This window comes from Aplidium turbinatum, chromosome 17, assembly GCF_918807975.1.
Source record: "Aplidium turbinatum chromosome 17, kaAplTurb1.1, whole genome shotgun sequence".
Lineage (NCBI taxonomy): Eukaryota > Metazoa > Chordata > Ascidiacea > Aplousobranchia > Polyclinidae > Aplidium > Aplidium turbinatum.
Window position 1 is genome coordinate 11212729 of NC_137488.1, and position 14581 is coordinate 11227309.

At 38.1% G+C, this 14581-nt stretch overlaps 1 protein-coding gene across 1 annotated transcript; it reads left to right on the forward strand.

Annotated features, from left to right (window-relative positions):
* The first annotated feature begins 4041 nt into the window (after positions 1-4041).
* On the forward strand, positions 4042-7548 carry LOC145786572 (BET1-like protein). The gene is made up of 4 exons (XM_082598253.1): positions 4042-4117; positions 4380-4471; positions 5337-5393; positions 5842-7548. The coding sequence occupies exons 1-4, from the start codon at positions 4099-4101 to the stop codon at positions 6007-6009; spliced, it is 336 nt and encodes a 111-aa protein (XP_082454379.1). The 5' UTR covers positions 4042-4098; the 3' UTR covers positions 6010-7548.
* The last annotated feature ends 7033 nt before the right edge of the window (positions 7549-14581 follow it).

A 14581-nucleotide genomic window follows, 5' to 3' on the forward strand; every position in this document is an offset into this window, starting at 1 on the left:
AGAGAAGACGGCAAAGCGATGGGGGTCTGGAGGTGAAGCCCCCGGCTCCTTGGTTAGAGCTCGACCGATATATCGGTCAGCCGATATATATTGGCCGATGTCAGGTGTAGCCGATATATTGTATCGGCTATTTTTCGCCGATTAACATCGGCCAGCAAAAGCAAACTCAAAACCAGCCATACATGCCTTTTGATTTCCCGCCCATTCTAGTGCGCGCATCTAGAAAATGATTAATACTATATCCCTTAGCTTCCATTCAAGCAGGAAAACTTTAGAGTTTTACGTTGCTTTAACGATTGATGACATTGAATCAGTGTAACAAAGGTAAATTTTTCACTAAAAATCGATGGGAGTACCGGTGTACTTCTACACTAATCACGCGCAACTTATTTCAAGTCTTACGTCACAATGTCTGGCTTTGATCTCCGAGTGATATTGATAAAGCAAGATTCGTTACAAAATTAGATCATACGAGTAGGATATCACAGCATGATGCTGCAAAATTTGTCAAGTTTTGGTATTACAGTAAGAAAGAAAAGGCCCAGGGAAAATTAACATTTGCTCACATGACATGCAAAAATAAACCCAAAGATAAAAGCCTAGTGAAACTTTGCACAGAAGAAAATAGTAGTATCATTGTAGAAGTTGCAAAAATAAACCCAAAAAAAAAGCCTAGTGAAACTTTGCACAGAAGAAAATAGTAGCGTCATTGTAGAAATTTTCCGACTCGTGCCCAGAGCATTGTGACGCAAGAAGCCACACGACCTCGTTCGGAGGAAGTTAGTCAGTTATGCGGCGTATTGCAGCTACACGGCACTTTGACTCTCCAAGCGCACCTCGTTGGTCTGATGAAAGCCTTTGCTGAAATTTTGAAACGCTTTCCAAACCGTAGCCATAGCTCTTAAATGGCGAAGAATTCAGTCCGGACACGTTTGTTCGCCGTCAGGAAAAACGAATTTCGAGGCCTGGGTTGTTTCTTTTTTGTTTGGTGTTTTTTTGTGATTTGTGTTAAGAATGATTTTTCCATTACAGCAACTAATGCATAAACTTTCGTCGACTGGTTTGTTGCTTAATAACTTTGTTGGTAACAAATTTTTCGTAGCTGGTATATATCGGCCTAAAAATTTCATAAATATCGGTATCGGCCTGAAAAAGTGATATCGGTCGAGCTCTATCCTTGGATAATCACAAAAAAATGCTTTCCCTAATGGAAATTTGTTTAAAGAGGCCCTAAATGTGGCAATGAGGTTATTCTTCCAGAAGCCTGAGGTCCACCTTCCCTGGGTTTTTTTTTGCCGAAACTTTTCGGTTATTTGTCCGAAATGACTTGAAAAAATTCGGTCAATTTTATTTATTTCGGTCATTTTTGGTCATATATAGTCCATTGACTATATTTTTTCGGACATTTTGCTAAAAAATTGGTCAATGACCGATAAATGACCGAAAAAAAAACCAGCCTTCAACACTCAGAAGGTCCGGATTCGGACCGCCAGTTGAGTAGCCCTGTACTAAACTAACACTAGTGTTCAATTGCACTGTTCGCATTGGGCATACCAACAGTCACTGCCTAATTGATGCATAGGCCTATCAATATTGCTTTGATCTAATAGATAATTTTTTGTATCGTTTTTGTGTGTCTTTTTACCTACCCTCACCGTCACTGATATTAAATAGCTGTTTACTTTTGTGTGTGTGTCACTGTTGATACCAACTGTTAACTTCAATATAGTTATTGTCCTTATTAGTTTGTTTACTGTATTATAATAATTGAAAGATGAATATGAATTCTGCTTTGCAACATCTCATATGTTTCTCGGCAGCCGATTTGTAGCAAGAATTGACAGCGATAGACACCCAGCCCTCGAAATTAGCTTCCATCTACGACGGCAAAAACATTGCCGTCGCCAAATCAACAAACCTTGGATTGCGGCGGCAATTGCCGTATGCTTTAATCAAACGAAATTTTATGCGCTTCTTCTTCATCGTGTGTCACACGGCGGTAGCCCAGAGCATCACGCACGCTATTTTATGTGCTGACAATGCTCTTGTGAACTGTAAAAAGTTTGCAACCTTATGAATACTGGCTTAATTGTTACGCAAAAGTTATTCTTTCATCGAATGCTTATTTTTGACCGATGTCGTTGCGAATATAAAAAGTGGTACAAAATTGGATAAATGGTGCTTCGGCAGTAAAGGAAAGTAATGCTTCCGATCATATGGCATCGCGCGTTCATGAACGGGCAGTTTTGCGTCTTCAAGTATTCCAGTGACGACGCGACAACCTCATCCTCCGATGATTCCGATTCTGACTAGTTCTTTATCCAACAGACTTTGTGTTGCTCGCAGTATCCTAATTGTGCCGAAATTATGTTAGTGTAGCCTACTGTAACGTAAATCGATGCAATCTTCTCGCAGGGAGCTATTGATTTGTTATCGGTACCTGATTGAGCAATTAACGTTATTTCGCTAGATGTCGAATTAATGTAAAACAAACGTAAATTTCTTATTGGGCATTGTTGTTACGCGATATAACTCTACTCGCCTGGAAAATTAAATCGATTTGTGCTGACTCGACCGTTGAATCAACCCAAAATTAACTTACTTTCCCTCCCCCCCCAATGAGTTATAACGTGAATCACCGTAGCAGCGTGCGTATCGCGTTGATCGCTTTATCGCTACTTTTGGTATTATTACATCACAACAAATCAAACCGTGCGGTCGTGATAGACTATTCGATTATTTTTTTCCCTTCTCGTTTAACGTGCTTTGGTGCAACTTTTTCGTAATAAACGTTCGCAGCAATTGCCGAGGCAATTTCAACTTTTGCCGTTTGGCCTCGTCAACGTTTTTGCAAAGTAAAAATATGGTAAACTAATTTCGTAGACTGCGTGAGTGTTCACAGCAAGTAAAATAGTCCGAGGTGAGGTCTTGGTGCGGTGTTTCTGCTGATTAAACTCCTGCTGATTAAACTCTTGCTGCGAGTAAATCAAACAGGAAGAAATTTTGAACAATTTTTGTCCGAATTAAATGCTTATTTTGCGACGGCATTTTTATTGCCGTAGCAGACTGGCCATTATGACGTTTGCGGCGGCATTTACCACGGCAATTGCCGTGTGCCGCCGCTAAATTCGAGGACTGGACACCGTGTTTCGCCCATGAGGCTGGGCTCGTCAGTATCGCACCACTAGTGTTGAACTGTTTTATTCGCATCAGTAGCTCACGGTACAAAACATTGACACGGTGAGAGAGTACAAACAAACATAGCCAGGTCGAAGATGATGAACTGTTTTATTTCGATCAACGACGCACGAGTACAAAATAATTGACACGGCGAGAAGAACACAATAAACATAGCCAGGTCAGAGACTTTAAACAACCGGCCTTTTAGGAAACCGGCCTGCCACACCCCGCGGCGGCGGGGAGCAGCGTCTTTACCAGTCAGTTTAACTCTTATCTTTGTGGAAAGAAAAGAGCCAACAAAACCAGCAGTGTTGAATAAATGGTCTGAATGGCTAGCGTGGAAGCTACACCGTTATGGTTAGCGAATCGCAACTGCTCGCTGTACCAGTGAGTGCTCAGCCTTGTGCTGATAGCCGGGAAGAACGCCCCTTTCTTCACAATCTCATATGTTATTATTATATTGCGGCGTGTTTCATGCTCATTGTTTCTTCAATTAATTGAATTTGGTGCTCATTGTGACAACATAAAGTACCACACTTTGAAAATGTATTGCAACAGATAGCTGGAGTTACAAACAACGCCAAATCACAATCATTAATCAAACTGCTTTAAAATCGAATCAAGTTTAAAAAACAAAACAAACTGATGTGATACGATATAAAGAGTCACTGAGCAAGTTAGGATGTGTTTAAAACTTGAGTCTAAAAAGTGTGAACACTCAAAAAACATGGTCACCGTACACCGCTGGTGTAGAAACATACTAACCTGCAATCCTGCATGAAATCAGTATTTGTAAGACTGCCAATCTTTTTTTTATATCGTTTGCACAGACTAAATATTTTATTTATTTTTTCTGTCTCAGGCTAATACAATTTTATATACACACTGTAGTTCAAAAGGAATTCTACTTGAAGCATCATGTCAAATTGGAATAGAGGTTTGGAAAGTAAAAATAACTTGTTTAAATCGGCCAACTTGAATAGTTTGTAAATGTAGAAGTAGAATGCTGACTACAGTGCATCAAAAGTATCATATTTGTTGCTGGACTCGCTAGTTTGTTATGCCTTTGTTTGTTGGTAGTGTGCTAAAAATATGTAGACGGTATTAAAGACAATGCGGCTTAAATTTTGTTTGCGCTAACTTTTTTAATTATGCTATACTGTGTATTTACATTTTCATAACACAGTAGTTTCTTTCAGATAAAAATGTTCCTGCAACTGAGCAGATAATGGAAGCTGAAAACAACAGGATGGCTGACCAACTTGCCACTAAAGTTTCAAGACTGAAAATGGTAACCTTTTTTATGTATTATTTGTAAGCTCGATTTGCTGTGGAAAAAAACTTCTACGTACCGTACAAGTACGTGTTAACACTTATATATATATACTTTTTGCTTTGTTTGATTGACAACACACAAAAATGTAGGTACTGAAAATGTCTTGTGTGGGTCGATAACTTACTTTACTAAATGTGTCAAGCTCTGATTTTTTTTATCTTTTTTTTTTCAACAAACTTATAAGTCAATTGCAAAGGAAGATGTTGCTGCATCATAAGATTATAATAATAATCTGTTTAAGCTTAGCATCTGGTCTGTTACTTGATTGTCACATGAATTATAAATAGCCATTGTTACAGTATTAGTTGAAGAAGTGTTTGACTGTTTGTGTTTTGCACCATTTTGTTTTGGCTGGAATGAAAGTTTTGAATTCCAGCTGATACTCATTACTCAATCGCCCCGATAGCTCAGTTAGTTAGCGCTTGACTTCGTGAGCGAAGAAACTTCAAGAGTAAGCGGCGCTGGCTCAACTCTCGAGGTCTGCGCTTGAGCAACGCACTTCAAGGATTGCTCTCCATTCCGCGACACCTAATGGATGGAATAATTCCCCGGCAACAACACTTCAACAATTGAAAACTTCACTTTGTCAATCTCGGTTACCAGCCCTGCGTCAAAAGCCTTTCCGAGTATGCGAAACTACCAGGAATAACCTATCAAGGCTTTGTCAGTCCGAAGAAAAAATTCGAAACAAGCAAACAAAACATAGTTGATGAATGATTCATGACTATTGACTACTGATATAAATTAAGATGAAGCAGCTGCCTTCTATGGTCTCTATCAATATGTAGATCTTAACGATGGTACTTTGTATTTTTTGCAGCTAAGCTTAGACATGAAAGATGGAGTAGAAGATGACAACATCTATTTAGATGGAATGGTAAGTGTATCCTTCCTCTACTGTACTCATGTTGCACGAGTTAAATTTAAGTTGTTTAAGTTGTTTGATTTGTTAAATTTGAGTTTAAGTTGTTTGAAATTTATTTTAATCCAGTCTTGTCAGCGATTTTAATCTTTTTCAATCTTGTATGTACTGATTAGTGCTTTTAATATTTGCAGTCCACGTAAAATACGGTCTTCCTTGCTCGTAGCAGTTTTTGATCATTGCACGTCATTGTTTTCTCTGCATCTAATCTTGAAACTTTGAGTCTGCTGGCTACCACATTATGGTAAAAGCGAAAGCCTACTAGGTTCATTTTTAGTGTCCATTTTTCAAATGTCAGCATGACCTGCCGTTTTGGAAGCGCTATCTCCAGAACAATAATTACAGTAATATTTGCAGTTATGCAATAAGTTACGATTTATCTAACTTGCTTGCACTCTTTCAGGATTCGGATTTTATGAGCACCACTGGTCTTCTGGGAGGAACAGTATCTCGATTCTCAAAGATGATGGACTCTGGAAGAGGCAATAGAAAGATGATGTGCTATGTGGTTGCTTTCCTTGTCGTCCTGTTTCTTGTTCTTTATTTTATCCTAACAAGATCTAGTACCTGACAGCCTTTGTCAGTAAAAGATCCTTAAGTGGAAAATGCCAAGGCTTTGCCAGATATCGTTTATTCAAGTACTGGTGCATTTACGCTACTATAGGCTAAGCATTAGTGGGTGGCATTGTACTACAACATATGTACTTCCTTTTTGCTATTGGTGATATGCCTTCTATGTTTGGCCTATGTTCATGTTTTGATGTTTTATACTGTTATTATCTCAACCCATGTACACGTAGGCTAGAATCGATAACTATCTAAACACTACGTGTTTGTCTGCTTGTGTCATCATCCTAATTCGGTCTTGTCCCCACTAGTTGAGGAAGCCGATTCTTTTCTTGCAGCGTTTGTTTCTATTCCTATTCTCCATCACATCTTCCTTCATGTTCGTTTTTTCCATGTTCGTTTTGGACGTTCCCGTTTCCTCTTCCCATCTGCCTTTAAAGTCAATACCTTTTGAAGAAAACTTTCTTCTTCCATCCTTAGCACATGCGGATTGCGGATACACGACTTTATACCTCCGTTCGAATGACGCGAGCACGTATGACGCCATCCCTGGGCAGCAATGCACGAATGCCGCAAGGTTCGAATGCACAATACATGAATGACGCGAAACTTGGTGAAATTAGTTAGTTTTTGAATACGTTCATAATTTTTTTATCATGGTAGCAATTTTTGTTTTCATTTTTCACACAAAAAAAATCTGAAAATTATTTTCCTGCACTTGACAAATAAAGATGCCAGCGCCACTGATTCATTTCTTGGTTTTCTGAATGGACACCTCTGCTGAGTAATGTTACTAATAAGAAACGTCTGGCGAACTCAAAGTGTAAGTCTGGCTTCTCGCAGTTAACCTCGTTCCTCACTGCAACACAAGAGGGTAGTTACACTCTTTTGTTTTGAAAGACGACCGATTAGGTTCGGACGCGCAGTCAAACAGCGATATTTAACTTGACAATTTTCAGTCTATAACTTCGAAGTTGTACCCATTATTCAATAAACGGATTTGAGCTATTTAAAAAAACAATTGATTTTAGTAAGAAATAACCAAGTCTCGTGTCATTCATGCATTGCGGCATTCGCTCCTTGCGTCATTTGTGCTTTGCTGCCTAGGAATGACGTCATACATGTTTGCGTCATTCGGACCGCGGCATTAAGTCGTGTACGGCACATGTCCATACCGTGTTACTTCATTTACCCTTGCAAGTTGTTCAACAGTCTCCTCCCAGCATATCCATTAGTTCTCTTCAATCTTTTTCTCTCTGCTACAATACAACTAATGGCAACAACTACAATGTTGCTGCATACAACTTATGATGATCATAGTGAATGGAGCCTTGCAACTGTTTTGTGAAATTCTGTATTTTCAAACTTTCAGCAAATTTGCTTGTTTGGAAACTTAAGAAGGTTCATATTGCATTTCATTGTGATGAGTTGAAGTTGAACACTTTCTGTGATGGTTCAGTGAAGTAAAGAGTGCAATAGTTCTTGCTGTACAAGTTATTGTCTGTTGTTAAACTTAGTGCAGCTAATACATTGTATCGTCGTATGCGTTTTTATATTCAAGAAATCTTCGTCTCTGCTCTGGTCGATATTTTTTCTTGGTTTCAGCGTACAAATCGGAAAAATATCATCTCGCGTAGAATCTAATTTTGACGCACACAAATCTGCGTAATGCTTTATTAATTGAAGCTGATATGATATTGAAGACACTGCTCTGGTTGCAACAATTGGGAGATGTTACCTGAATTGCTGCCTCATAAGCAAGAAGAAGAATTGAAGCAGGGGCTGATCCGGCAAGTAGCTTTGGAGGAGATTTCAATAAAACACAACAATTTATTGGTGTAGCCTACATTCATCTGACATTGTAAATGCACCGCGAATAAAGATACTTTTCTGTGTTTTAAAGGGAGGCCACAGGATTGAAAGCATGAAAACGCTGTGATTGTTATGTCTGTCGCTCTCTCGCAGACGTTCAGTGTGAACAGAAACCCAATGCTTTGGCCTAGTTAACCTCATTTTAGGCCTACTGCTATGAGAGCTTGCGCTCTTGACAGGAAAATAATAGACTTGGGCAAAAAAGAATTACAATGTTAAAAGTTTGTGGTTTGCTAATTGAAAAGAGCAGAAAACTTCAAGAATAAGTTTTCCCTCCGTCTGAGCTGTCCCTAGTAGGCTGTAGCTTTCTCTGAGTAATGTGAAAATCACAGAACTTTGTCAATACATATTGCAATACGCCTACGTAAGTCTGTCATCAATAAAAATGCAGTTAACTTTTTAATCCAAGTTCAAAATTACAGCGTAAGGACCAAGATCTCTTAATTAGGCTACGTATTTCATTTAATAGCGTCATAGCTTACCCATATGTAACAGAAAATATAACAATAAGTTGTCTTATAAAAGGTTGAACCGTGGCGCAATCAGGATACTAGAGGCTTGCAAAGACCGTAAGTGGTCAGCTACTAACCGTCCACTAGCAATAAATCTTAATTGGGCATACACGCAAGTAGGCCTATGCAGAAACAGGCGAACTAAACTATTTTATATTGATGATGTGGGCAAATAAGCTACAAACGGAGTTCTAAACAAGAAGCATTGGAGTTCCAACACAATATTTTTCTGGAGTGCTAGACTCCCTTAGAATCTTTGCTTCTGTGAATTTACAACTTTTATAATTGTCTCTCCACGCTTTTGCCTTGATGGGAACTTTGGTGCCTCTTATTTTATTCTAGATCTAATATGCCTGAGTCTCTTACAAGTCAGCAGTTGTGAACTGAGCTAGCAACATTTCAGGAAGTGGCTGAAGTTGGTAAATGATGAAACTGAACAAGCCATAACTTAGAATGTCACAAGTCAACAAAATGATGACCAAGCACTTTCGACGTGAGCACATAAATCTCATTTGCTGAAATAGGCTTGAGTTGCCCGACTACCCATAAGTGAAGGCTAGAGAAGATCTTGTTTTCAAAGAACTTACTCATTGTTGCCGCAGGTTTGAGTTTAGACTACACTAATCTTTACAGTTTCAATACTTTTTAGATGGAGAAGTATTTTGGAATTGAGTTTTTGTAGGCTTTTGTTTTAGTTTGCTTTTTATTTAATTGCAGCAAAATGAGTAAAAAATTGATACATTTTGACTGTAAGATTAGCCTACACTGTTTGCTCTTGCATTAAAAATTAATGTAGCTTTGTGAATTCTAAACAACTCTGTTTCTCACTGACTGTCTTCAGATGGGAATGCGCGCCTACAGTAGACTGTTTCATTTATCTTTGTGGCAATAAATGTTCTGTTGATGCTTTGATAGGTTATCGCTTGAAGTTTAGACTTTGATAACAGTAGGCTAACTGTTCTAATTTGTCAAGTAAGGGCTGTTGAGTCTGAAAATTTGCAAAACTTTTCTTACATCATCAAATACTAGCTTATTAGGCCACGTTTCTATTGTTTGGGACTGTTTAGCCCACAACAAATTTTGCAGGTTGTAACAGAAGAGGTTAAAGCAGATGTGGCTAAGCTAACATTCTGTATACATAGACAAAGCACTACTGTTGCTTCTCAAAAGGGTTTCTTTATTGATTACCCAGCATACAAGTCGATGTCATCAGATAGCCGAGACAAGAACAGGTCACGCCAAGTTGTGTCAATTTAAAAACAACGAATATTGCCTGCTAGCGTGTTTTATCACCAAATATTCAAACGCGGGTTGCCAGGCGCAAAGCTAATTAAATAATAATTGAAACTTGAAAGGGCTAAACAGTAGAATTATGATAACTGCACTGCAGATATGGCTGATGACGAATACGAGACAGCAGTCGGTACAAGGTCACAAAATGTCAGCATGTAAATTTATAGTTGTCACATTTAAAATAGACCTAGGCCTACCACTAGGCTAGGGTAGCCCATGCCACTTACTAAAGCCAGCTTTGTTTCAAAACAGTCTTGAGTGAAGTCAAAAGTTTAGTTTATCAAAGTTCATCGGTAGTCTGTAGGCCTACTAAAAAGTTGAGGCTGTTGGAAACAAAATATGCACTTTGTTTTGAGGCAAACTTGTCAATTTCGTTTAGAACCAAACTTAATTCCGTTGTGTATTCTAAACGGTTTGCCAATTTTATTAAAGTTTAGGCTACAAGTGTTGAACATCAAACTGTTTACATTCACATTTATTTACTTGATTTCGTTTTGGACTAAACTTCTTGTGAAAAATGTTTTTTTCTATTTAAAAAATCTTTTCTAACTAATCATAGCAGTTTGCCCGCGTAGACTAATATGAAAAAATTGATGTTTGGTTAAATTTGGTAGTGCGGAACTTTTGTCTCGCCGTGCCCTGGAAATCTTTGATTACCGCCTGAGAACCCAAGGGGTTGTGCAATTGACTGATTATTACCAGCCTGTATTTTTTAGATTTATTATCTGAGTCGTTCGTCGTTAGCTCAGTGGTTACGCGCCGGGCTCAAGATCACGCGGCGCTGGTTCGACTCTCGGGGTGTGCGCTTGAGCAACGCATTTCAGGATTGCTCTCCATTCAGAGACACCTAGTGAATGGAATAATTCCCCGGCAACAACACTTCAACAATAGGAAAACTTCACTCTGTCAATCTCGGTTACCGGCCCTGTGTCAAAAGCCTCTACAAGTATGCGAAACTACCAGGAATAACCAATCAAGGCTTTGTCAGTCCGAGGATAAAGATTCAAAAACCAAACCAAACTAGTCCCCTACTAAAAAATAATTTCATTTTTAAAACATGAAGTTGTTTTATTTGTCATGCCGTCTTTTTGTGCATAACATCCTCCACCTCAAAAGCGAATACAGTGATTACTAGGGCAACCAAAAGCCAATAAAGTCAAAATTTTTCTGCCTTGTTCAAAGTTTATAAAACGTTCACAAACTAAATTTTAGGCTGACACGAAGAGAGGTTTCAAAGTTATTAAGTAAAAAAAATGTCAAATTTTATGGTTAGGTCAAAATTTTCTTTTAACATAGTTTTTCTGCTCTCTTTTGATATTTTATTAAAGCTACACAAATACTGATTTTTTGTTGCAATTTATGTTGCTATTTTGACGTAATAATTGATTTGTTGCAATTTCTAGGTTAATAATCTTGTTTCGCCCACTACTGACGATTGAATATTAGCCAACTGCCCTGCTGTTGATGAGTTGGTTGCCAGGGTTAATGCAGTGACCATTAAAAACAGGTCAAGAAGAGCTAGTTTTACTTCCATTGGCCAACTTCCACAGCCAAATGTAACTAGATGGGCACTTGATTAAAGCTGCTTATTATTATTCAAGAAGTCTACCAAAAGTAAGAAATATTGTGGAAGGATTCCATGATGGTGGTGTCTTGCTGCGGCATGCTCAAGATGCTGTGAAAGCTCCCAATTTAGTTACTCACCTTGTAGAAATAGAGGAGCAGTTGTACAGTACACTGTTTGATATAATTCAGAAGATGGAAGACAGCCGTTACACCATTCAAGAAGCTTACCAGAAAATGAGGTCCTTCAACTTTGGTGTTGATGGCTGCCAAATTGGAAAATATATTCAAGCAAGAATCTCAAGGAATGACATCAAGTACATAGTGAAAATGGAACGAGATGATATTTCACCACATTTATATATAGCCTGCTGAGGAACTCCCAAGCAACTTCTGTATCAGTAGAGAGGAGCTTCTCTCTTTTAGGAAAAATTTTGGCGAGAGACAGGAACTTCAAAGGCGATACTGTGAAACATTACTTGATGTTGAAGTATAATACTGCAGAACCCTCTCAGTCATTGCGGGATATTTAAAGACATTCTATATTTATCTTTTGCAGTTTTTCGAGTGACTTTCATTAGCCTACCTGTTCGTTAGCTGTGGTGTCGTTGAGTCTTCCACATTTTTATTTCATAAGAAAAAGAAGATATCCTTACCTAACGGTTTGATTTCTAATGTGCTTTGTATTTCACATTTGAGTTGCAAACGCAGAAAGTTATTGGTCAAAATTAGGTCAACATTAGTAAATTATAAAGTCAAAATTTCAAGTTTTTAGTTCAAAAAGTTGGTTGCCCTAGTGATTACCTATAAGATTAGTTGCTATTATGTTTATTTAAATAAAAAAAAATTATGTCACCTTTTCCAACGCAAAATGCCACAGTCTCCTACGTCTCAGTTTGCATGCTTGCAATGTTGCATCGATTATTTCCAATAATTATGTTTGTTTTTTGTTGCCAACAAAACAAGATAAGAATCACATTAGGCACTGTCCATAACTTCATAGAGTAATATTCTTCAAGATAAACAGCTAAAATATGCTTATTTTTCTTGCCCCAAAAGGGTTGGGTTCATACCCATTCTACACTGGATATAGCTACGCCAATGTAGCCTACAAATATTTATCCTCTGAATTTAACAATCATTTCAAAACAGATGGTATTCGGTGAGATACAAGCAATAAACCTTGTCGCTCTTTGCGTTGTCACCTCAATCGATTTAAAACGAGCTGCTATTGTTATTAGTTGGGGCACGGTATAAGCAAATATAGGCCTAACATGTCAAACATATGGCACGGAGGCTGAAAATAAGTGACATGAGTGAAATCATGATTTGTGCAAATTTTCGTCAAATTGTGGGTTCGTTTTAGTTCCAAATTTTTCTTAATTCTTTTGTGGTGGATACGAACCGTAGGCTACAAATGAACAGTTCACTTGAGTTTTCTTTAGGCTGCATTTTTTACTCACTAATTTGAGTGTAGTAAAGATAGAGTGGATGGGCGGACTCGAGATGATAAATCTTTGTGCCTCCACGATTCGTCAAATTTGGTATCTGCTCTCCTTTGGAAGAGTCATATTCCGTTATCGACTGCAGACATTTCGGTATGCACAGCCAGCTTTATTCTGTTGCAGCAGTGGCGTGGCCAAGGGGGGGGGGGGGGGTTGGGGGGTTACAATCCCCCCCTTTGGCACGAGTGTAACGTCACGATATTGAGAATGATGCTTTCAGTCTCTTTATGCTTGAGAATGATGCTTTCAGTCTAAAAAAAATTGCCTAATTTTAAACAAAACTGCATGAAAAGAGCGAGTTTTGCCAATATCAAACATCTCAGTCAGGAATTAGCAACAAGAAAACATAGAGACATAGCTTTATTTCCGAAAAATGCCGAAGAAAACATCATCTTATCCTTTTGCTATGCCACCGGACAGCACCATTTTACAGGAATATTAATACCCACATTTTTGTTGAAAATGCTCTCAGAATGCACCAAATTTAAAGTAATTTTTCAAAATTTTCTGGGAGATGCCCCCCAGACCCCCCGCTGCTGGGTCGTCAACCCCCCCCCCCCCCTTTCAAAACTCCTGGCTGCGCTGCTGTGTTGCAGGTTACTGTCAATATGGATTTGTAGTTTCTTGCGACCACACAAAATAGCAAATTTAGAGATGTTTGTGCTAACACACAAGTGTTTTACACTAATTACACCTAATTCAAGGATTTTTTATCACTGCACATTTTCTCAGAAAACAGTTACATAATGCCACAAGGAATAAAAACTATAAAATTGGGAGCTTAGGCAAAGGCGGCTTTTCCGGTTACTTCGCTCTTGGTTTTGCTTACTGGTGTGCAAAATTCTTTTTTTTTTGTGAAATTGAGGAGAGGCGATGACCAATCAAGTTGCATTTTGATAAGTACAAGCGGAACAGATGAAAAACATTAAAAATACTTAAAAATAAATTTTGAAGCCAGTCCAAGCGCTTGATTGGTTTAATTAAAACCGCTTTTGATGTGATGTCAAATCAATATCAACTTTGAAAAATACAAAAGAGGTTTTACAGCAGGAAAACTGTAGGTTAGTTATCAAGAAACCGATGTCATGTCAATGTACATTGTACACTGCATATTATCTTATGCAGGAAAGAGGAAATTAACTTCCTTAAAATTTCGGTTGAATTCTTTTGTTTCGTTTGAAACCGCACTTTTGTCATTGTAATTGTCATTAATTGTAATTGTCATTGTCATTGTAATCGTAAAAAACTTTGCAAACCCCTCTTCCCGGCTTTTGACGTTGTTTAACTTTGCGAACCTTATCGTTCAACCATCTAAAAATAGAAGGTCATGGGTTATATTCCGAGAGCGGTGGCATATAGATGTTGATGCACTGTGCAAGCAGTCACTGATAGTTTGGTGTAGGCCTACTGGCAATTGTCTGCAAATGGTCTCATGCCTCACTGCAAATACTCATGTTCCCTGCGTAAATGACAAGTTAAAAGTCAAGACTGACATTATACATCATAGATGAGAAATGAGACAACGAAATCTATTTTACACTTATTGGTTTTTTGAAAAAAAATGAAATTGACAACATCAAAGAAATCTGATTTGTGTTTTGTATGCGTTGTTTACTATTCGGCCAAAAACACTTATTTTATCAATGCGCATTTAGCAATTTATCACTGCACCATTTTGGTTTATCACTGCACAAAATGGTGATCACTGCGCCTTGGAATGAGATATGTTTATAACAGCCTACGTAAACCTAATGGAAAAATCAAATAACATTTTGAACATTGGTTTTAGGTTGCTACACGTACAAAACCGTAAAGAAATGCTTTTAATAAT

Coding starts and splice junctions, on each gene's coding strand:
- LOC145786572 (XM_082598253.1), top strand. Junction 4,472..5,336: donor AAGTTTCAAGACTGAAAATG/GTAACCTTTTTT, acceptor TATTTTTTGCAG/CTAAGCTTAGACATGAAAGA. Junction 5,394..5,841: donor ACATCTATTTAGATGGAATG/GTAAGTGTATCC, acceptor GCACTCTTTCAG/GATTCGGATTTTATGAGCAC.